General features: G+C 38.6%; 1 protein-coding gene across 1 annotated transcript in view; it reads right to left on the reverse strand.

Moving 5' to 3' along the window:
- Positions 1-16,865: 16,865 nt before the first annotated feature.
- The window catches only part of LOC118223864 (androgen receptor-like), a 40,828-nt gene continuing 32,078 nt past the window's right edge, over positions 16,866-25,615 (reverse strand). The window contains exons 5-9 of the mRNA XM_035410876.1: positions 23,371-23,646; positions 21,365-21,509; positions 19,925-20,055; positions 19,250-19,401; positions 16,866-18,911 (exon numbers count right to left, since the gene is read on the reverse strand). Coding sequence (XP_035266767.1) covers positions 18,753-18,911; positions 19,250-19,401; positions 19,925-20,055; positions 21,365-21,509; positions 23,371-23,646 — 863 coding nt within the window. The 3' untranslated portion in view covers positions 16,866-18,752. The remainder of the gene's footprint in view (positions 18,912-19,249; positions 19,402-19,924; positions 20,056-21,364; positions 21,510-23,370; positions 23,647-25,615) is intronic.

The following is a 25,615-nucleotide window of genomic DNA, read 5'->3' on the forward strand; positions in this document are numbered from 1 at the left end:
ATGGATGTTGCCGCAATGAGGTTTACGAGCCCCGTTCCCTGACAATTATACTACACCACCACCCGTGCAATGTATTTATCGGCAAGTATTGCATCGTGCTGTCATTCTGTCTGCTGTTGCCTTGTGCTATCAGAAACTGTGGTGTTTCTGCCTTGGCCAAATCACAAAACAGTGTTAATTACAATCACTGAGGCCATCTGGTAAAATTCTAAACAAAAATAAAAAGAATAAATGAACATTTCCACTCCGTCTACATTCAACATGTGTAGCTGCGCCTGAAATTATGGGTGTGAGGGGAACATTCCTTGGCAGCGCAGGGAACCTCTGCCAACACAACAAAAAATAATAATGATAATATTTTTTTTAATAAATAAAATACAGCCACTGGTGTAGCAGACTTTTACAGGAATCAGTTTGTTTTCCTCTTAAATGGAACTCTAGAATTTTCTTTAATTAAAAATAATAATAATTAATTTTTTTTTTACCAAGCCCAGGAGTACCCTCAGACACAATGCCCCTGTGATTGAGTGGGTGAGTGAGTGATTAAGTACCCTCGAGTACACCTGTCCTGCAGTTTATGTGCTCTTGCAGCAATCTTCAGCTTCCTGAAAGCCTTTCATTCCTGCGGTCTGTGCCAGGATGGATGGAAGGGATAGGGGGGGTGGGGGGGGGGGGTCAGTGAGGGTTTTAAAGGAACCAGGCCTTCACAGTAAAAACTATGTAAAAGTATTTTAAAAAATGTTATGTGGGCCTTTCTTGATATTGTGTGCCTCAATTTTATTTTTTAAAGGATCATAATAAAAAATAGGGGAAGTGGTACGCAAGTAGGCTCTATGCAAGCCGGCTCGATAAGATTTAAATGCGCAACATTTTTATTGTATTGTAAAAACCATCTCTAATGTTTATGTTAATATTTATGCTCAAATAAAATATACCCACGCTAGTTATGTTTCTCACTGTATTGGTTTGCTGTCAAGTGGACATTAACACAGCCTGAGACTTGATCAAATTCTCGCATGTACTGTAATTCAACTCGATAAGAAAAAAAGTCATTTAAAACAAGCTAATAATCCTCATTTTTCTACTCAAGAGAGAAAAACTTCTCTTTTTTTTTTTTGCAGTGTTGTCTTTACCCCACACCCAAGAGAAAAATCTAAGATAATTAGGGTATACACATATCTAATCTTTATTCATCCAAGGTGGGGAGATGACCCTGTGAAGAAGCAAGCTGTACGTCCAAGCGTGACACAGTTCCAAGCCCATCTTCATGTCACGACCCCGCTGCTGTGCCCTACTCAGGTTTCTGCACGACGCCACAGATCTGAGCCCTTCATTCGGAACAGGCGACCATGCCCTGTTTTCAAATGAGGAAATATTGAAGGGTTGAGATAAATTTTGATGTTGTGAAGAGAGGTAAATGTTAATGCTAATTCAATAGCAGATTCATTCTGATAGCTGTGTGGAGGAGTGTCACCATTTCAGTAGTCTGTCTCAGTGCGGGGGATTGGATGAAGCTTGTATATTTTTGTCCAATCAGTAAACAGGTCACATTGAGCAAACAATGACATGGTCATTTTTCCCAACACAGCATTTCTGTTGAGTTGAATACACTACAGTGTACCGCCAGGGGTGACAACCTACAGCCGCTTGGTGACTACACAGCCCCACGCTCCAGCCTGTTTACCACATTTCCACCACATGGGATATACCTCAGATTCAGTGGACCTGAAATTCATCTGGAAACTGAAAGAAAAAACAAAACAATTTTTCATTTCCAGTTCCACACCTGGCATATACTGAGATTGAAAACTGTGCCTTTTTTGTGGATTCTGAAGCTGAACTCTGAAAAGCCTTTCCAAGGAGAGGCAGCTATGCAGTAAATTGGGCTTATTCAGTAAGAGCACCTTGGACACAAAGATGGAGGGAAGTGTGTGGGGGGGGGGGGGGGGGGGGGGGGTGGTGGTTAATACCATTTTATCTTGAGCTTTGAGCAGATCTCCCTGTCACAATGGATTGCCCCAGCTTCTTAAGTATCTTGTTCAGTATTCTGAGTTAAGTTTCCCTCCGTCTCTGTTCTCCAGTTCTGTGCAGAGGGATGCTACGTAATGCATCAGTTAATGTCATCCTATGCTTTATAAAACGTCACAGATGTAGAAAAACTGTTATCTGATATGATGTGTGCAACTGAACTATCCACCTCAAGTATTACACTGCATGGTAAAATTACTATGGCGGATGTTAGCTACAATGCCATTACACAAGGTACAACAGTTACTAATATTTCTATTCAACTCTATGCACGTTCTCAACATGGCGCAGTGCTGTTTACAGTGTTGTCAGAAAACCCAGTAGCATGGTGCTGGTTCACACACAAGAAAGAAAAAAACGCTGAGGAATGTAGTATTGATAGGTATTAAAATGGTGAGTGTTAATTCATTCACCAGCTGACGCTGCAAATCCTATTACATAGGAAATCTTTGTCAATGGTTGAAAAAATATAATTTCATAAATGTTTTTTTGCACACACGCCATACAGCAGAAGGCAATATGGTATCTAATATTATTGTCATCGGTGAGAGCATTTTAGATGCATTGAAATTATGTCAGGTTTTGTTGTTTCATTAAAGACAAATATATGGCTTGTTTTTCATTTCAGAGTAATCCATGAAGATATTTGTGAGCTAATTAGGCCAAACAGTGAGCAATGTTCTGCATTAATGTTGTGTGAATAGAAAAACCTTTTGTTAATATTATTGACTCTGATTGGCAAAATGAATTGCTAACTGCACCTTGTGTTCCCACCATCCCGCCCAGTCTCCACACACATTGTTCTGTACAGTCCTCTGTTCCACACAACAGAAACACGCCCATGTTTCTGTGTCAAGACAGTTGAAATGTACTCTATCAGAGGTAAATGTACTCTATCAGACATTTACTGTCCATTTGTTTATGAGGACCCCTGCAAAGAAATGTGTAGGTGGGATCGTATGTCATTAGCTGCCTATGACTGAGGGTCTATACAGGTGGACCATGACTGAGTGAAAGATGTGGCTCTCTGATTAGTTCAGTTCCTTCCCCCTCTTTAGAACACTTCAAGACTCCTTGTATGAAAAGTAAATCAAATATACACAGTATATGAGTATATGCTTCTCAGTCTCCCAGTCTACGCTGTGTGTGTGTGCGCGTGTGTGTGTATGTGCGTGTGTGCACGCATGTGTGTATGTGTGTTTACGTGCATGTGTGTTTGAGCATACATGCATGTATGTGTGTTTGTGTGCATGTGTGTGTTTATGTATGTGTGTGCTCCTTTGCGTTCATGCATGCGTGTGTGTGTGTGTGTGTGTGCGTTTGTGTTCGTGCAGGCCTGTGTGTGTGTGCATGCATGCATGCATATGTGTGTTTATGTGTGTGTGTGTGTGCATTTGTGTGCATTCAGGCATGTGTATGTGTGTGATTGTTTGTGTGTGTGGGCGTGTGCGTATGTGTGTGTGCATGCATACATGCATGTGTGTTTGTGTGTGTGTGTGTGTTTATGCATGAAATACTGTATGTATGCTTGGAAGATGGGTAAACAGCTGAGTCAGGTCCATAGCCCTTTTTTATTTGTAAGGGGTGCTTTCCTCAATTTATCTCTGAGCCAAAGGCAGAAGCAGTTGGCGGATAGGTCCGCAGGTGGTTCAAACAAGGCAGCCAATCGCTGCACTCCAAAATGCCACTCCCGCCAGGGGAACAGGCTGTCAGTTACCCAGCAGGCAAAGCAGGGAGAAGCATGCCAATCATGGGTTGTGAAATAAATAAGCATGCCAATTTAAAATATGAAAGCACAGTCTCTCTTGAGGGCAACAATGTGCCTGTCTGAACAATACACGAAGCCCAGTGTGACTTCTTTACTCAGAAGCGGACTGAATGCACCTTTGATTATGGCCTGGCAACAATGAAGCCTCAGTGTGGGGCCTTACACTGCTGTTGTACACTGTTATTACAATAATAATATGTTTGATTTTAAGAGCACCTTTCATACAAAATATTAAGCTCAAAGTGGTTAACTGAAAATTATTGCAGGGTGAATATCTTATAATCATAACCACTACCACAAAATCATAATAGGATATTCATGAACAAGAATATAAATAAGTAAAAACACAATACCATTTTTTATGTTTAAAAAGAAGTATTTTTTCTGCTCAAGGGTTACAATGACAGTGCCCCATGTGGGATTTGAACCTGAAACATGTGAGTTACAAGAATAGCTCCCAAACAATAATATTGCACTGTAGCCTCCTGCTGCTACAGTACTGTCACCCCGGGCTGGATTCTGGGAACGGCAGCAGAAACTGAACAAAACCGAAACTCCAGTGCTGACATCCAGCCAGCACCAAGGGGAGCAAGCCCTCTCAGGTATCTGGCAAGAGGCCGGGTCCAGTTACTACCTAGAACCCCATTCTACACCATCAAATTAAATATCCAAATCAATGGCATTCTGGGGTGCAAGAGGAGCACTCCATCAGAGCTATTATGACATGAACTACAGAAAATCTAATTAATGAAGACAAAAAAAAGAGCGAAATTCCATGCTGTTCTCCGGAAGAGCGAGTCGGAATGTGTGTGGAACAGCATGTCAGATAATACAATAGAGACAGAGACCCTAGAGGTGTGGAATTCCGGGCCTGACTCACCGCTGGGTTCACTCTAGATCAGGGGTCTGAAATCCAATATGAAAAGGTCTGATGGTGGTGCAGGTTTTTGTATTAGCTGATTCTACTTATCAAAGTATTGATTGAAGACAATGATTAGTAAATTAGTTGAATCAGGTGTCATGGTGCTGGACTAAAACGAAAATCTGCACCCACACAGGCCCTTTTCAGATAAGAACACTAGATGGACTGATTGGCCTGCAAAGTTATTAAATTAAGTCTCTGGTCATGTGGGTGTAGGGTGCATTACTTACAGAGAGATAATAAGCTCATACCCTTTTCCCTTTTAATAATTCAATAATAAGAGTACATGCTGGCATTCCTTGGAGTTCCTGTTGGGAAGATGTAAGTTATGAGCATGCAACATTTTCTATCATTTTAAAAGCAGCCCGGATTTGGCATGAAAATGGCTGAACTAGCAACACTGGTAGTAGTTTTCCATAAAGAAGAGATAATTTTAATAATATTTGCTGAGAACAGAGTAAAACACCAAGAGAGACACTGAAACCTGAGACCCAGCACAAATAAAACTGCAATCAAATAATTGTTCCACAAGGAAAGCTTTGGCGATGACCTTCCGACCTGTCAGTGACCACAGCACTGAAGAAAGAAAAAAAATCAAACCGAACTCTGGGTTGCCAGAAATGTTATAGCTTAGGAAAAAGGAGATGTGAGCATGCATGCTGCGTGTGTGTGTGTGTGTGTGTGTGTGTGTGTGTGTGTATGTGTGTGTCCATGTGCACACGTGTGCGTGTATGTGTGGGCACGCACATGCGTGTATGTGTGTGTGTGTGTGTGTGTGTGTGTGTGTGTGTGTGTGCATGTGTGTGTGTTTATAGGTTTAGATATAAAAAAAATGAAAAATAAATGGTAGACAGAGGATATGGTCAGATTGTGATCCCAGGCCAGGGGTGCAGAAAGACTGCACTGTGAACCACGATCTTAACTAAAAGTCAGCTAATATTTGTTTTGGGGGTATGTATTAAGCAGCAGAGAGTGCTTATACCATATATTATACTGCATTTTATACAGACACATCCTGGTTGCCAGGCGCATTGTGTACTGTAGCTTTTGATGATTGATGCATTTGATAATATACGTACACACATATTGTATATGGCACATTTGATAGAAGCATACACATTAAAAACTGCAACATAAAAATGCAAGTGAAAGGACTCTAAAAAACTGCTATGAGGTGTTACCATTTCGGTTGTTTTTTTCTGCTCTGTGGTTGGCCAAACCCTACCTCTAGTGCCTGTACTTGCAACAGGTAGGAGCAAACTGTATGTCATGGTTTATTTGGTATGGAGACGGGGGTGGAGATCTTTGGCAGGAGGAGCAATGTTACCTGCCAAGAAAAATAATTGCTCCTTTTTTGCAATTTCATGCCCAGCTGTACTCTAGATGATGTGTACAGACGTGAAGCCCAGCAAATACACCCCAGTGCTGCTTTGATTATCATGTCAGCTCCTGTTCACGTTTGGCTGTTTCATCATTTGGTAGGTGTTTCACACGTTTGGCCTGATTCAATTTAGCCACAAAGCAAGTTCATTTTTCTTATTTTCAATAACCGTATGAGAGATAATGATGTACTGTTATATTATTGTATATTTTTTTTTTTTTTACATAATTAATAATCACATATAGAAAATTCCATATTATGTCAGAATGTTTCTGGACCATTCACAAGATTGATGCAATCTTTTCCTAAAATGACATTTTTTTATTATTGGGTGATTTTTCAGTGGCTCTTGGAAATATTAATGCTATGAATCATGTCTGTATTATGTTCATTTTTTTCATTATGATTTTCTGATGCATGGGGCCCATTAATTTCTAAATGGGAAAAAATATGCCATAATGCTTTGGGAACTATACTTAGGACTTCCCATTTAGAGTGCTGTAATTATACACTTAAGCCAGGTATCTGATATTGCTTCAGTAAAAATTTCCACTTGTATAGATTGATTGTATTCTGTATAAGTGGATCTGGAGAATCTGTTAAATGCTGAAATGTATGTTATTTAATTTCCAAAAAAATATATAAATTTATCATCAATATTCAACGAGAATTCTCTGCAGTATTCTCACATTTTCCGGAAGTTAGATGCATTATTCATTCAACACAGAAAATTGTTAATAGCCCCAAGACCGTGAAATACTTTTCCAAAATATATGAGCCTGGCCCCTTCCATGTCAAATCCTTCTTAAAACCAAAATGTTCTAAACTGAAAAACATTTGGACTACCTGTCTACCTGGATTTAAATAGCATCACACTTGGCCACCCAGAACGCTGTACCCAATTGAAATTAATTACTATAAAGGATAACGTGATAAGTCAAGCCATAATGAGGTGGTGACCAAATAGATTAAAATCAGGTGTGCTGTCTGTTCTAATTCAGTCAAAACAAAGGAACAAATCGCAAGACATTTTAGCTGTACAAAGGTGGAACCAAGATGACTGGCACACATGCTCAGTTTATAATAATCAATTAATATGACAAATCACCCATTATAAAAAAAACAAGCCAAAAAAATTTACTATAAACCATTCTTTGTCTACTCCCACACACCGTTCTAGATATTCCGTTGTATTCCGTTGACAGGTTAACAGATGTCCAGATACGTATTTTTGGGAAATGCCAGTCTTACTTCCAGCCCACTTCCTACCCCCTCATTAGTTAGGGTGCATCTTCACAAGCTCAGCAGCTGGTCTCTGCTTAGTCTCATGCCCAATGTGTCACTGCATATTAACAATGTGGCAAGGTTGGCCCGGCCCTGTATCGTTTCTAGGACAGAATTACACGGGTACTGGCACCGGCTTATGGAAAAACAAATGTGTCCAACCTGATCTCACTTGTGGAAGTTTGGACTGTGTGGTTAAGGGTTCATTCTCAGTCAAATATTCAGAAACACAACCAATGTCCAGTCCTGGTCTATCAGTTTAGAGTAATGGGGAAGGGATACAAGTGATATAGGAGTTATTAGTAACATAATTTTGTGTGTGTGCACATAATTTCTTTTATACTACTCTACACATTTTGTAGCATTTATGTCCTTTTAAACATCATGTCGCACAGCTATATTTATACTGATATCATTGCAGTATTGTCACGTAGAACTGCGTAGTTTTGGGGCTCACCAGTCCTAGAGAGTCAAAGGGTGTTCTAGTTTTCATAATTACTCAGCACTTAAATGATAAATTATAGCAGTTGATTTGAACAGGAATTGCACCTCAGCTTGTTTCTTGAATCTACATTGGCTGCTTATTTTATGGTTAAAACCAAATCAAGCAGACTCTATGGCTCTCCAGGATCAGGGTTGGGGCCCCTAGCATAGGCTACATGTCTGTCTGATGGTGGATAATGTTTGCAGAATAAATAAATAAATAAAATACATATTCTGTATATAGTGACTATGCTCATGGAGAATTTTATAACTCATGACTGTTGACATTTATAAGGTATGATCTGGCCATTAATTTTGAAGAGCAAGATATAATTAGCATTCTTCATGCAGGAACTTGGCAGTCGATGCTAAATTAGTTTGTTTGTTTTCTTCTTCTTCAAAATGTTTTCCTTCTAAGAAACCTTTTGTTATGCATTTGAAATGGTCAAATTGGGTTGTTATGTCCCTCTTCTATATCCACTGTCAAATTTGCCATTTTGAAAGCTAGCAAATTGGTATTTCTGTGGCATATGTCACAAAAAAAAGAGGTAAACATGTGGTGAAAGAAATCCCACGCTGAATGTCATTAGCACTCGATAATATCGCTCAATTCCATGTCCGGTAAACACACTCAGACAATTTTAAGTTCCTGGAGACAGCTGTGTGAACATGAAACACCCTTTTAAAATAAGGCTACATTAAATAACACAAACTAATGAATTCATTAAAAATTTACAAACGAACCATTACCAAAAGAAATATAAATAAACAAATTCATAATCAGATTTGTTGCCACTGAAACAAAAAATAAGATAGAAACTGACACATACATCTCATTAATTGGTGCATTAGAATTAGAATGACTTTGTTCATGTTTATTACTATCATAAATTATTTGTAAATGTATTAATGATTTATTAATGTCAGTCAATCATTACAATAGATTATATTAATGAATTAGTTAAGACATGCATTGATTATTATGCATCCAAAATGATGTTTCCACATCTGACTGGTGGAAAAAGCTTGGGTCTACAAGAGAGTTACTGTTGTATTCTACCACCATGTCCACTCCTTCAAAACATTCACATCACATTTCAGACAGCAGGATTACATGCCCACAGCCATTATTTCAGGTTTCTTGTCTGATTTAACCCAAGCTCTAGGAATTCATCTCAGAGTGTGTCTTAAACGTGCCAGTGATAGAGTGATAAAGCGATAGAGTGGGGCTCTGGTTTGGTTCATCTGTTATCGGCTGGTATCAGACTTCATCCCGAACATCGCTCTACCTCATTTGAGAGTACTTCACAATGTTTGTGTGTGTGTGTGTGTGTTTGTGCATGAGTGCATGTGTGTGTCTGTGTAGTATGGTTAGGGAACTGGGCTAGGTAAAGGTTGCAAGTTGGATTTCCTGATAGGCCATTGCTGTTGTACCCTGGAGCAAGGAACTTAATCCGAACTGCTCCATTTATACAGCTGGAAACAGAGTGAAAATGCAAAAACTGTGTACGTTGCTCTGGATAAGGGTGTCTGCTGAATTATTGTAATATAAATGTAATGTAGAAGAGAAAAAAAATTGAATAAATAAAGTAAAAGTAAACAAAATTGAAAGTAAGACATCAAAATGATGTGATTAATACAGCCACCCACATTCTCAAGAGGAAGGAACCACAAAAATCAGAAACTCAACTCTGCTCCTGAAGCAAAGCCAAGCCACTGGAAGTTCTGAGGAACATGAAACACCCTTTTAAAATAAGGCTACATTAAATAATACAAACTGATGAATTCATTACTATATTTACAAATGAACCATTACCAAAATAAATATAAATAAACTAATTAACAATCAGATTTGTTGCCACTGAGACAAAAAATAAAGGGTAGGAACTGACACATACATTAATACAGGCCACTCACATTCTCAAGAGGAATCACAAAAATCAGAAACTCTACTCTGTTCCTAAAGCAAAGCCAAGCCACTGGAAGTTCTGAGAAACATTTAGAAGCGTCCATGCAGGACAATTTTAAGTTCCTGGAGACACATCGGGCTGTGTATTATTTGGCCTCTATTAAACAGACTTTAAAACCATTATAAGCCATGTAGCAGCACGCCGGGCTCAGTCTGTCTTTGGTGGGCCATTTTATTACACTTCAATAAACAGGCTTTATTCCGCATGCCTTTTCAAACCATGTCAGGAAGAATCCAGCAGGATAGCTTTTACAAATGTTACACAGCAGAATTACTCCAGGCTCATAAGAGCTTTAAAGGGGACTTTATGCATCCTAAATTTAACAATTTGGAGCTTTACGGGGAGATTAAATGAAAACCAGAAATATCTCAAAAGCCACCTGCTGTTTCTCTATAAGAAAAACAGGGAACATTTGGTTGGAGGTACCAATCATTTACTATGATGTCATAAATTTCATTCATAATCTGTTATGAGATATTCTGCTCAGTTTCAAATACTTCTTTATAAATAAAAAAATTCAAGTGAATGTCAAGCCCCAATTAGGCACAAGTGATTGATAATATTTGAGTTCCTTCTGAAGGGGAAGATAACACTTTAAACACAGTCTTCGTATTTTCTGCTGTGAGTGCGCTAATTTATTTAAAACAGAAAATCAAACCCACTTTTTAGCTAATGACCGGCAGCATTCATATTTTAGCACGGCCTCCTGCACCTTCCCTCTTTCTGCGCCCTACCACTTATCTGCAGGCCCTGCATAATTCAACGCCCTGTGATGCCAAAGAAAAATATGGCTGTGTTCTCAGGGAGATTAAAAAAGTGATCTTTTCTCCCTCCGCGGGGCCTCCACTCCCTGCTAGCCTGGCCACCTTTATATTTCTGGGCTTCTGGCACAATGCGACTGCGCAGGAAATCCAAGCATTTTTGCTGTGATTTAATACAGGACTTGAGCCGAAATTTTTTTAAAATTTCATTTCTGTCTCTGCATGGATTCACGCCTGAGCGCAGTGACTCAGACTAGGCAAGCTGAACTGCGCGCACGTCAAAAACTGCCACTCGCATATATTCAATTACACACACTTCTGCTTGAAAGCAAAGCACATCGGTTTTCATGGCGAGTACAACCACTGTACTATGTCTGGATGCTGGGGTCATATGATGCTTAAAACAAAAGGTATCCCTTTGCTTCCAACTTGTACGGCTGCCAAACACTGGTGTATACGATGTAGGCTAGGCCACCCGTTGCCCTCGCCCAAGGTTGAAACATGTGTTCAACTTATTTTCAGAGGCCTGTCGGTTTTGACTTGCACTCGAAAGTAACACAGGGTTGACACAATCCTGGAGCGAGCGCTTCCACCCAGTCTTTTTCATGCAAACGATGCTGACATCGCCCACGCAACTTCACAAGTGGAGCTGCCTGAGTCAATGAAGGGCCCTCTAAATGTGACCCAACAAGGACCCCTCTTTCAAAGCCTGTGAGGTTTACTTACTGTATGTAGCCATGCTTCCCACAATTCTAGGCAATAAGGCCTGTCCGGTATTTTAATGCATGATCCTTTGCCAGCTGGGATGTTATTTGCCCTTATTTATTTGTAATTGAAGGTAGGCTTGCTGTGGGATTTGGTATAACCGGTAGCATACCTTAGACTGGTGTAGTTATATCAACACCGCCATACCGGTATTTTATAATGTGCATTTGCAGAGTGGCAATGTTGATTGTTATTAAATGAATATAAGCACATTATATAGCCTACATGTCCCTATCACTGATCAATGACAGCATTATAAGAATTACTGTTGGGAACACCAAAAAAAAACCCTGCACTGCACACAAACAACTTTAACCCAATTTTACTCAATTTTATTGCCCCAACATTTTTACACAAAAAAAGTACTTGATTTCTAAAGCGTACAGTACATTAAAATTGAGTCAATGTAACTGATAATTCATTAAGAACCAATCATGAAGTACCATGTCCTACAGAAAACCTGAGTACATTCAAATCAGTATGTTGTTTTCTTCTGAATAAATCCAATTTATTGCAATATCTAAGCCTGTAACAGTTCAGATTAACTGCACTGCTCATTTCTTGCTTAGATTCTAGGTCTCCAAAAAACTGCATTCTTTCAGCAATGAGAGAAATAGTTTTTATTAAGCACAGTGCTGTGGGGTACTTCCCACAACCTGCTGACTCACACATGGTGTGAATTCACCCTTAACTCAATATCCACACTGAAGCTACTGCTAAGCACACTTTACTACTGTAACTTATTTCCAGCAACTGTAACAGCATTTATTTTGCAATATCAGTCTGATGGAATTCTGGGAAAGTGGTTGGCACTAACTTTAGAAGAGCAACACTGTCTACTTAAGTTCTACAAGATGAATAATCTTGATTTAGAATGACTACTAATCTTCAGTTCTTAAATCAAATAGTATACCTGGTCTATTCATAATAATGTAAGCAAAATCCAACAAAATTAACAATATTAAAGCAATGTGTTAGCAAAATCCTAATTTATTTTCATGCAATAAACTTAAAGATCCTGAAAACTGGATTCAAATTGTGGTTATATTTCCCTGATGTGACAATTGACAGTCTTAATGTTTCTATCAGGTTTTTATCCCAATTATAACCATTAAACTGTAATGAACACAATTAGATTATTGTGACCTGCTCAGCAGACAAGGACAGAGTGGACATGTACCCTGTGCTCATTAACATTCATATCCATAAAACACATAATAATTAAACCATTCCTTATTGCTGGCGAGGTTAGAGACAGTTAAGAGCAGATTATCTCATGCAGTAACCTTACACTACCAGAAAAAACGAAAGCAAGCAACATAAATTAGGCTTTACCATAGTATATCTAAACCCAAAAATAATTAAATGTGTTGTGATGTTGTAACACTGAGCTACTGTACACTAACAATAAACTCCATAGCATCAATGTAGTATCAAACTCCAGACACTGGTCCTGAATAAAGAAAGTCTTTGATTCCACATGTCTAAGCTTGAAAGCTATTTCACCGTTGCTAGCTAACAGTAGGCCTACTTACCGATTCACCACTTTCTTACAACAAGTTCTGGGCAAAAATGAGCACTGCAAATACGAACTGTACAGGTTATTGTACCCTTTTCTTATAGGTCTTTATTTTTGGGATAAGAAAAAAAGCAGATTTTTTCTCATCCAGAGAAGGCGCAGTGCTCAGCCATTTTCAGCATAACTTACCCGCACAATAGTGGCAAGAGTGTCATTTACATTTACTACGTGTGGAAAGGATTTCACTACAGCTCAAATACTTCAGTTATTTTATTGAAACTTTTGAATTATTGTCACATTTACAAGGCCACTGAGTTATCTTTAGAGTGTGAGCACTGATGTTGCGGGTGTGTTTTCTCTTCAGGCCACACAAGCAATTGTCTTGCAGAACTGTAAATTAGGTTATAGGCCTATTGTGTATCATTTTTCACTGTCATAGGCTGCAGTTCAGTGACATATTGTTTTCATTTATTCCATATTTATGTACCGTTTTACAATGTTTCCGCCACTTTAGTCAGGCTGTTTATCTTAGGTCTGTGTCAGGGGAAAAAAATTAGGCTATTTACTTCCAATGTTAATTCGCCTAGCATTTGACTTTTTTTTTTGATTAGATTTTTTTTTTTTTCTTGTTGCAAAGCATTTTGTGAATTACAAAAATACGAGTGCTGAACATGAGGCTTGCCTCATCCGGCAGACCCCACTAGTGGCAAATACCAGTATCAACTTTTTAGGGGGAGGTAACACCAGTGTCAAAATAGTAACACTGTGACAAGTGCAGCCACCACACAAAAGTGTCACAGCCTTTATTTAGGATGTGCCACTCTTGTGTGGTTGCCATGGTTTTGTAATTGCTGTCCCTAATTTACTCGGCGTTTCTGTTCCTGTGCGCTACCAGTAAATTAACCAATAGGTGTTCCTATTTACGTTTTTATGATCATGCACCATCAGATATATTTTCTATAACATATATTCACAAAATGAGGAAATGTAGACATGAATGCAACTGAAGTTGTATTGATTGATTAGTTCAAGTAAGTCAGTGCTTTGATAATTGAATTCAATTCAATAAGTCAGCGCTGGACATGTCATTGTAGCTGAACCGATTATAGATCGTGTGGAAGCTCATTCTTTCATTGACGGATACAGTAGCTGTAGATTAATAAATATGGATCAGACATGCCCCTCTGGTCTTCCCAAATTCAGTGACTCTTTTAACCACAGATTCAATTTAATGACGTTCGTTCATAAATTTCAATAAATAATTTAAGCAAGTGTTATATTGTTTATTTTCAACCGCACAATAATTTCGTAGTCACTGAAACAAAAAAAATATTTTGTAAGAAAAAAAGTTCTTCGTTTTACATACATGAAATATTTACAATTAATACCTAAATAAAATATAACACAACATATCACAACAAATATAGCCAATAACTCAATCTTCATCCATATGTATTTGACACTGTTTAATCAAAAAAAAAAAAAAACAAGGAAACAAACGAACAAATGAAACCAACATAGTAGACGAAACTCAACAGGCCAAACCAAATAAGATTACATCAACTGGGAATGAACACCTGCAAATTTTGAGATTTCTAAAGGGGATTTCTCTAAAACAGTATATTCTGCCATTTGTAAGTTTCTACACCTTAAAACATAAAATATATATTTTTTTAAATTAGCTTACACTACTATCTTAATTTATGTAGGTATAATTTCCTACCATAATTTTAAAAATGCGATTAAAAAACTTGTAAACAAAAATTTCACAAAAAAAAAAAAAAATATTAGTAGGTAAAGTGGATTTAAGGTCACCACTAGTTTCTGTTGTATGAGCTGGTTTCAACTTGTATCCACAGAAATGAAAATGCCTATTAATCAGCTAAATATATGCAAAGCCAACAAATAATCTAAATATAGCCTATATGTGCGTTTTGACGATCTCACAACGTGAAATATTTTACATGTTTTTGTATTAGCATTTTTGATTGTTTTAGTAGCAAGTTTAAATACTCAGCACATATTAATTAAAGGCATCGTTCTTGGGCAGTAGGACACAGTCAGGTCAAGTGTAAAAAAAGCACAAATTTTGATTACCTGATCCCTGGTTTAGATGATATAGTTTATGACCTGAATAACAAAAAAATAAAAAATAAACATTTTTTTTCAAAATGTTTCCATTTTACATACCAAAAGAAAACTAAAAAATAGTATAGCTATACAACTTTTTCAAAAGAGCACCAACAAACTGCCTCCCTGCATATTTACACACGTCAGCCTGGGTACCGATGCCAGCCATATAAAATTGTGTGGAGAATGATCAATCACGTTTTGAATGTCAACTGAAAAAAAACGAAACGGTTAACTTTCCTTTTTGGAGAAAAATGTGCATTGCACATTGATCAAATAAAAATGAAATATCGGGCTCATGCAGACTATAACAGATACACAGTTCTAGCAAATGTGGTGACCTTGGCAGACTCGCTCACTAACTCTGCCAGTATGCTTCTCCCTCACAGCAGCAATACTGTCAAACCGTGGCTGGACGGCCAAAAGGCACTCATACGAGAGTTTAAAATGCAGATAAAGTAGCTGCAGCATTTTCCACTTTGGATCTTCTTTTTAGTACCGCATCTTATGAAAATATCTTGCAGTAATATTGCAATTGTTGTTGTGGTCAGGCCTATTAAGAATCACACTGCAGAAAAAAAAAAAAACTCTTAGTTCAGTACTGCAGTAGTTCACTGTTGGACATTATATAAACTGCGCTGAGTACAGCAACATTTTGTGTTTAAAATCACCAGATGTGTTCTACTATTCTCAGAGAAATGGAACAACAGTATTAGGGGATTTAACATGAGTTTCAGATGGCGATTAAGCCCTTTTAAAAAGCTTTTAACGTTATCTTTGTGATGTGATTTACTTTGGTAAACGTTGGCTTTCAGTGAATAATTCAATCCTGTTAAATGGTCACCACACTTTTCTACTTCTGCCTGTCATGGAGATATAAACTGGGTCTAATACAGTTGCTAATCAATTATAATGGCAATCAAATCCAACATGGCTGCATTTATAACAACCAACACACAGAATTTGCACAAAAGGTATTTGGATTATATTATCAGAAACCATCTATTCAAGTGCAAATACATGTATGCATATCAGAACATATTATAAAATCTAACTTATACAAGAAATGACCATTGTTTAAGGTAAAATTATTTTACATGAGATATATACCATTAATAATAATGGAAATAATTTAAATAGTGCCCTTTATCTCAGGATCTCAATGTGATTTACACTGTAACAAAAAAATTCAAAGTGGCTCTACAAAAAAATAACAAATAACAAATGACTGCCTTAAAATCATGAGTTAGATGAACAAAAGTTCCTCAGTTCCTCGTACTTCTTGATACAGTTCATACAGGAGAAGCACAAAGAACTGAAGATCCATTGTTCACCTAACTCCACATTGTAAGGCAGCCAGGTTCCTCGTTATTTTAAGAGAAGCCACCTTGGAATTTTGACAGTGTACAGTGTAAGAGGGGAAACTAACCCCTCTATGCACAGCAGCCATTTTGTTTGAAACCTTCATCATACATCAGCTAAAAAGGAGGGATTATAAGGGGGCAGTGAGGTGACTATGTTCAGAGAGCAAAATTAGGAAATTGGCCAGACCAGGGAACCCCCCCCCCCCCCTTCCACCTCCCCCTCCCCCTCCCCCCTACTCTATGTGATAAGTGCCCTTGGATCTTTAATGACCAGAGTGAGTCAGGACCGTGGTTTAATGTCTCATCCAAAATAATGTCTCATCCAAAAGAGTGGATTCTCATTCCCCAGTGTAGTGTCTCTCTCAATACACTGGGGAAATAAATTTAAATAAATAAATAACTCATTATCTGTTATTCTAAGTTATTTTGCGATTACTTTTTTGACTTGAATTTACAATAACCTCAAAAGACAAGGCGAGGGGTTTTTTTCTCAGTAGGAATTTAAGCATCTGAAATACACATTATATCATGTTACATTTAAGACTGCATTTCCCTTGGGACTATTCATTAGTATTTGGCAGTTATGGTGTTAAAAGCAGGCCAATATCAGTACCACCTGCATATAATTCTACAATTTGAGCTGCATGTTAACTGCCAAACTGCAGTCTCAAAGGCCACAGTTGCCTCTGTTTTCCAGTCCTAAGATTAAATAAAAATTCTGACTGCTACACTGATGTGCACTTTAAATCACGAATGGGTGCCTTTATTCATTCTTACGAATGTATCACATAACAAGCATGCGTCACTGCATAGTGTTTATGAACAGCTGGCTCGGAAAAGCTGGATTCTGCAGAAAGGTAGTGCCCTTTTGGCATAAATGCAAAACTTTAGAATATTTCCTCCTACTTTTTTTTTTGACATTTGATTATCTGAATAGCATAATTTGCACTTCTGTGGCCACAAGTCACACAAGCAAATAGTTTAAATGGTTTTCTAAAATAAAAGGGGAAGCATTTGTATAAAAATATAATCAAATTCAACTTAAGAGTTATGGCCAACGAATTAATATAATGACCACACAAACACAAAATATCAGAGATCAGAACTGTACAATAATTGCATGAATTACATTTACAATTGTTTTAATTATGCAGACATAGCTTTCATTTCATGTAAAAACCACACTAGAATACCTACAGAATAGTCCATACAGTTGTGTCAATATTATAATTACAGGTATGAGCATACGAGAGTAATGATATTCAGAGCGCTAAAAATGATAAACTCTAATATAACGCGAACCAGTCAAAGCAGTGACAACAGGTGGTAGCCTCCTTGGCAGTTTGGGAGTTGTATGGCTCTTCAGAAATAAATCTTCATACCAGAGTCAACAAAAAAACAAATACACTGTGATCAACACAAAAAAGCTATTTCAATAACTGTCCTGTTTGAGTTCACAAAACTTGGTGGAAAGGATCTTTTTTTTAATATATATTTCATTAATTAAAACAAAAAGACGGTTCGGATCATTCCGTTTACGGTAACATTTAATCTGTAATCTGTGGCTGCGACATTTAGCATGTTTATACATTCACCAGCTAAGAACGTGTGCGTGCGTGAGAGTGTGTGTGTGTGTGTGTGTGTGTGTGTGTGGTGTGTTCTGCACACACACAAAGGTCTATACTCTTTATGTATGTATGTAGGCATGTATATCTCCGTATATACAGGTATATATAGGTATATACATGGTTATATGAACAGATTGATATTCGGTAGCTATGGAGATTAATATACCTGCATGCATGAATCACTATAAATGAAAATTACTTAAACCTTTTCGATTATTTATCTGGAAAATCCTAATTAAACAACCAGATGACTTATTAACAATGATAGACACAGCTGTGCATAACTGTGTAGCGACGCATACGCAATATCGTTCAATTTGTAGATGAACACTGAAAAGAGAATTATTGGATTCCTAGTGGACTCTGTCATAGTAGATTTAACACTGAGCATGTTGTCGTGTATAGTGTACATATAAATTGGTTTTGTTTTTGTAAACCGATTTGAAGACAGAACGCAGGTCTTTGCATCCCGGGATCTTAAAAGCACTGATGTAAAATGAGCCAAGAGAGTAATTAGAAAATGCAGACCTTGTATAGACAATACGACAATATAGCGGAGATCAAATGCTAAAACCAGCTTTGGAAAAATCTCAATAATCAGAAACCCCTGGTAGTAAAACTACACATTTGTAATTCCGCCATTTTGTTTAGCATTGAGCTATGAGAAGGATGTGGATGTAGGCGCAGTGCCACGCTGAAGAAGCGTGGATCAGGACAGAGTCTAGCGGAGCGAAAAGGAAAGGAGATGGCTACTTGTGGAAGAGGATTGGCTTCACCGTGCCAGCGAGAATCTTTGGCACGTGCACGGATATGATCTCTGAGATCATCTCGGGAAAGCAAACTTGGTTGGAGAGGTTCTGGGACTGGACGAAAAGGTCGAACGTAAACTGGTGGAGCTTCTTCAGAACCTGAAGCGAGAGAGCAAGAGAGAGAGAGAGAAAATACATTAAAATAGAAATCATCGTGCAAAATTTGGCAATTGCGTTTGTGTCTTCATTATAGTTGTCTACAGTCATGTATGCAGAGGGACGCTTGGTCAAATTTGCATCTAAAGAATATGTGATAACATGAACATTACGATTGTCTATTTGACCAGGATAAGAGCAACATCCTAGCAAGTGTAAATCATGTCATGCAGAATGACTAGACGGTTAGCGAGAGACAGAGGGAGGGTACTGCATTTTTGATCGCTCCGCTCTTTGCATATTTAATGTTGCTTGTGTAGTCACACGGTTGGCGCTCTCACAGGTTGGAGGGAGTCCAGGAGGCGGGTGAGCTGCTGGAACCTCTCGGAGCAGCTGGACTTGCTCCTGAAGCTAACCAGCCGGTCCAGCTCGTTAATGTAGCTCCTCCGCAGCTCGTCAAAGAAATTCTGCCCCTTCAGCCCTTCAACGGGGACTAGACAACAGTTACAGTCCTTTAAGCATTTTGTAGGAACAGTGTAGATACAGGTACGTATATAATTATGGGTCAAATAGTCATTTGAAATATTTAAATTCTCTATATGGCAGTGAAATGCTCCTGCAAATGAGAAATTTTTCTTTTTTGTTTCTTTTAACGTTTTTACGTCATCTGCAGTAATCTGATGTCTGCTAATGTACATATATTACTACCACTGAGAAGTGTATCAAGTTTTTAATGCACAGGGCAGCTTATTGGGTCACTCAATAGAAGGAGGGAACATTCTGTTGTTAACAAGACCAGGATGTACACAGGCAAGAATCTCCTGACAGAGGCAAAACAATGAACCTAGATGGTTCTCACCATCAAACATCTATCTTTCTCACTTCTTGTGCATGGGAATCTAATTCTGAAACAGGAGAGAAGCTAGCCTCGCAAACAACTGCCCTTTTTTTCCCAGAAGGCCTCAAAGACTACGTCTGAATAAGCCCCAGTGTGTCTCCCAGCTGGCTGTACTCACTGGTGCTGAAGAGAAGCAGAGCTTTCATGCACAGGAACTCTTCCTGGGAGACCTGCAGCATAGCAAACTCCTGGGAGAAGTTCTTCATCCGGATGCAGTGTTCATACATGGTGGACACCTGCATTCGGTGCCTGCACAGGAGAGGAAGGGGGGGCCATAAAGCAGGGATCTCAAACCCCCCAGCCCTGGGGAGTCAGTGTCTGCAGCTTTTTCCTGTGGTTTCTTCTCAGTCAATAGACAAACCAGGTCTCAGAAACAAGCTGCGCGGACTTTAGCCAATGAATAACTTACATGATGTACTGGTAAAACGCACCCTCCAGGATTTTAATTTCCAATCCCAGGTGTGAAGCTCAGACTGGGACACCAAATACTTTAAAAGTTTTAGGTGTTAGTAAAGTTAGGAAAAGAATGAGTCTGCCATGTTCGGTTTTTTAAAGAACATTCACACAAAATAATACAAAAATCCCTTGTGAGAGGTGAAATATATAAACACATGCAAGTAAACATTGTAATTCAGCAACTTTTTAAGAAAAGAAAAATAAAACTTTTTAACATATTACAACATATTACAGACACCACAGTGTAATGTGTGAGATGGAAAATCTTCCTTCACAAATATAAGAACCGTAATACTCTGCTTCTCTATCAATGATCAAATCACAGTGATGAGATAACCCTGGATAATGTCACCTGGATAACAGCACACTGGCCCTGTGCTTTCATCACACACTGGTAAATTATTACACTGAGTTTGCCAGATCCCCCGAAGATAACCGTCAACAAATGCCAATATCTCACTCTCCCAATGCAGCTCAACTCCATCTGGATCCTTGCTGATATCTATCGGATGATTGCATTACACAAGATACGTGCCTTGCATGAATGATTACTTTCTCGCTTTGATCCACGTAAAGTTTTGATCCTGTGTGATAATCCAAATTACTGCAGATCTTGCATTGAACCCATCAGATCCTAATCTGATAGGTTCAATGCAACTACAGTGAGCTGTGATGGTAGAATGCAGCACACTACACCTGAGCTTAACCCTTCTAAAGAATTAACACGGATAGCACAGGCGCATTTTATGCTATAGTTACATTTTTGCAAGAATACTCTGGCAACTGAAAACGCTGATGTTACGGTTTCTATGTAATATTTAAATTCATTATGTATCTAAATTTACTATTTTCTAACTTCCTTCATTTATTTTTTTATTCTTCCTGATTTAGAGAATATTTGTCTCTTTGCATTGTAGTAAACCACACTTTGGCATTGAAAGTGAAAATGTGAAGATATACTGCGAACTCTTCCTGAACAGAAGTTTTTGTCCCGTATATCTCCCGAGTAAATTCTCAGAGGAACAGGTGACGGTGTTTTATGTTAGTTGGGAGTCATTTCTAGAGGCCGCGGTGTGGCAGTGGGATTCACGGACTCACTCACTCGTTGAAAACAAGGTCAGGAGCAAAGTAAAGCATCCTGGACTTCACATTCTTAAATGACCTCCAGCCCAGAGCGAACACCATCACTGCCATCCAGGAGTGCTGGATGACTGTCATCTGGTCATCCACGTACAGACTCCGAAAACCTGCAGAAACGAGGATTAAAGACACTTAAATAACATACATACGGCAGCGTTCAAATGCACTACCGCTAATTCAGGGTTATCATTTTCAGTAATAAATCACTGGACACACTAAAACTGTGTTCAGTTTAATAACTTTTTTCCTCAAACTACAGAGGTTCATCCCACAGCTGCATGTACTGCTGAGTGTATGTGTGTCTTCACCAATAAACTGTTTACTGATAAATTGTGTACAATCCTGCTTCTTGGCAGTTCCTTAACTAGAAAAATATCTGTGGTAAATTCATTATTGTCACAAATCCATTCTCTCATCCCCTAAACACCGCTAATTTTGTTTTCATTAAGTGCTTTGTTTTGTTTCGCATTGTTTTGTATGCAGACTCACGCTATTTATAGCAAACAAAAAGGAAGGAAACCCCAGTGACTGTTTCCATGAGGGCATGCATCCTATGGGTAAATTTTCCAACTGAAATTTACCCATAGGAAAGTTTTATTTGTTTTCAAATCATTCTTCTATTTCATTCATTTCCTGAAGCTATTGAATTGAAATGGACTTGAAGTCAACCCCCAAAACGGACAGTTAATTATTTCATTATGTACTATAACATTCCATTCTATCAGAGACCCGCAAGGATTTTTATCTGCCTATGATTATCAAGCCTTCCACCCCCCCTTTGGCTTCTCGCCTTGAACGGCTTAAGGCCTACTGACAGCTCTGAACTCACTGACAGTCACGCACAACTGAAGCCGATTAGCAATCATCTGAGCTGCTGCATATTGGCGCCATTAGACCCGTAGTGTAAAGGGATCATTTGCTGTTTTTTCTTTCTTTCTTTTTTATTTAGGTGAGGGCTTCACGGGACCCAGTCCGTTTTTGCTACCTTTTTACAAACCCACCAACTGTACCTAGACTGCAGGAAGGACTTGGAGTTTGCATTTTAGTCTTAATTATTTTAAGGTTGAATTTGTCCTTTTATTTTCACTTCAAAAACAACAGCCAGAGACAAAGCCTTAACTTAAAAAAAATATGTAGAGCTAAAGACACCAGTTGAATGTTTTCAGAAGGTCTACTTCTTCAAGGCTGCCATAATCCACTCATAACATGGAACAATAACAGATACTCAAAAGCTAATGAACAAAGACAGCAAAAATCCTATGTTCTCCATTTTAGGAACAGTGTTTTAAAACAGTACTCCACGATTTGATTTTCAAAACCCTGAAGCAGATGTTTACCGTATTCCTATGTGCTCAACTGACATTTAAAACAGATGTTACTGCTTGGCTGATGGAAACAATACTGAAACTGGCCTCAGCTAGTGAATGGAAAAAAGATGAAGGAGCTCATTTCCTTCATAAAGCACAGGAGTACTCAAACTTCCTAATCATGATTTTTTTGCTATTTTTTAACATGATGAAATTATCTGTCTTTTGAAAAGAACAACACAACAGTCTCCCTTTAATTGTCCCACGGCTCTTGTTGTCATGGTGACTTCGAGGTTCAAGAGAATCAGTGGGGGAATTACTGAGTCAGAGGACTGACTGACTTCAGGTTATTGTTTGTGTGAAACGTACCAGTGAATTGCAATTTAAAAAAAAACTGCAAAAAACACCCAGATTGAAAAAAGAAAGAAATCTCAGAGGGCTTGCATATTTGTACATACCCAACCTTTATCAAATTCAGGACAAAAATTTTAATAATCAGCATGTATGTGTGTGTGTGTGTGTGTGTGTGTGTGTGTGCGTGTGCAAATATAATAACATATAGTAAGGCTAACATAAAAAGGCTATAAAATTAGTAGTAAAGAACTAAAAGAAAAGTGAGTATATAAATAAATGGATAAATGAACCCATTGGGCTATGTTACCTGGCATGCCCTTGGCCCACTTGACGACCTTGACGAGTTGCCGTTCTCCGAGCTCGTTGAGGCTGGTCAGCAGGCTAGCCGCAGAGTCAGGCTGGCCGTAGTCGTGCCCGGCATTCACCACCTCCGGCTCGATGGCCTCCAGGATGTTGAGGAACATGGACTGGGTGTGGAAGCCCAGGTCGTACTTGGGGGAGACGCTCAGCTCCGCTTCCGCCGGGCCCTGCCCCTGGCCATCCTCGGGGGCCCTCATTTGCCCGATCTTCTTCAGCTTCCGCGCTGCGGCGGGAGGGGGAGGAAAACAGAATAATTTAAAAAATGAGAGAGAGAGAGGGATAGAGTGACCTCACCACATTATTTCTTGCCAATGCCAAGGTAGCTAAGCCAAGATCACACTATTGATTTTTAATCATTTTAGCTCTCTTGGTTAAATTATTTTTATTGATTTTTAAATAAGAAAAACACCCCTCCCCAAGCCCCCAATCCCTCCACCCACCCCTAAGCACCCCATTACATTAATAAGAAAGACAAAAAAATCATGTTACATCTCTTTTATCATGTATCTGATCAACTGTTTTCAGATGCCTTTCTGGGGCACCTTGAATTGTATCTGAAGCATTCAGCAATCCATGTAAATGACTGAAGACCCTTCTGGAGAACAGAACAGGGTATGGGTAGGAGACACCATAATCTATTTAATTGTTAAAGTCCAAGTGACAACGGTTGTTTTTTTGAACATGCATATACATGGGTGTGTGCACACGTGAGATATATTTGACTTCTGGTGAACACACACACACACACATCTGTGTGGTGCCCTGACTCACACTTGAAACTATAATGAGAATGATAATGATAACCACAACCATACAAATGTATCACTCAAGTTAAAATGAATGGAGACAGTCACACCATAGAGGCAACTCTAAAAATGACCTGTGACCATACTATGCAGTATTTTTTAGCCTGTGTTTACAATCAAAGAAGTCTCCTTCTCCATTTGCAACCCTGCCCACTCACCCCCGCATACCCGAACGAGTCACAGACACAAAAATTGACTAGAAACTACAGGTAAAATTCGGTCAAGACCACAAATTGAACATGTATAAATAATTTGAAAACTGGACATTCTGGTTAAAACGTGGAAGTCTGGCAACCCTAGCTGCATAGCTAGAGGTAGCAGGTCTGACATAAAACAAGTCAGCTCCATGTTGCTTTTCATATTCTTGGCCAAATTTAGCTGACACCACCGAGGAAAATAAATTCCAAGGTTACAGTAACTCTGGTCCTTGAACAAGCCCTGTTGGCTTGTCTTTTTGTCTTTTTGGCCTTTACAGCAGCTAACTAGCTATAGCAGCAAATACTCCGTTGACATTTAATCCCAAACCACAGGCTCTGTAGCTACACCCACACCTCCCCACAGAGAAAAGAGTGCCACACCCAGAAATGTCCAGAACACATTTTAGAATAACAAATACAGGTAAAGGTACATGAATTTGGCAGAGATTGCCATTGCATCATAGGTATGCTTTAGCATGGTTATTTGCATAGTATGCCTTTTAATGATAATTATGGCTACCAGAGGAGTCATTTATTTATCAATGGGAAGGGTTTCTTAGATGCGGTTCCAATGATTAATACATACACACACATGCACATGTACAAGCACAGGCACACTTACTAACGCACTAACAAATGAACATTAGCACAAATAAATTTAAGTGGCTGTTGCCAGTGAACATCAGTCACCAATGACTTATGTTAATGTACCCAAATGCACAAGCCAGTGAGTCACTACGGGCAGTATGCTATCAATGACAACAACGTTGTAGATTATCAAGAAAGAAGGCTGAATTTCATTCAGTGATAATAAAAAATTATGACTTTTTAACTGTGTTGAATATCACTTAAAATGAGGCATAAAACACAAAGTGGAGAACTTTCATAATAGTTGAGAGCTCGCATAAATAAATAACTAAATGAATGAACTTTTTGTTTTATATTTATATAAATATAAATAATCTATTCATAATATTTCAATTTTTTCCCAAAAAAAACAACGATTTCCAGAAAATGTTGACAGGACCCAAAGCCAAAGGCGCATGGTGATTAATAATAATGAGGACCAATCAGGGTTTGTCAAATTGTGGCTGCAGAAGACTCCAGTTGGTTTCTCCATGATCCTCTCCAAAGCACCAACGTGCCAGTTTTCACAGAATTAGGCCTACATGGCTCATAGCACAGCCCG

The sequence above is a fragment of the Anguilla anguilla genome, chromosome 3 (genome assembly GCF_013347855.1).
Source record: "Anguilla anguilla isolate fAngAng1 chromosome 3, fAngAng1.pri, whole genome shotgun sequence".
Taxonomy (NCBI): Eukaryota; Metazoa; Chordata; class Actinopteri; order Anguilliformes; family Anguillidae; genus Anguilla; species Anguilla anguilla.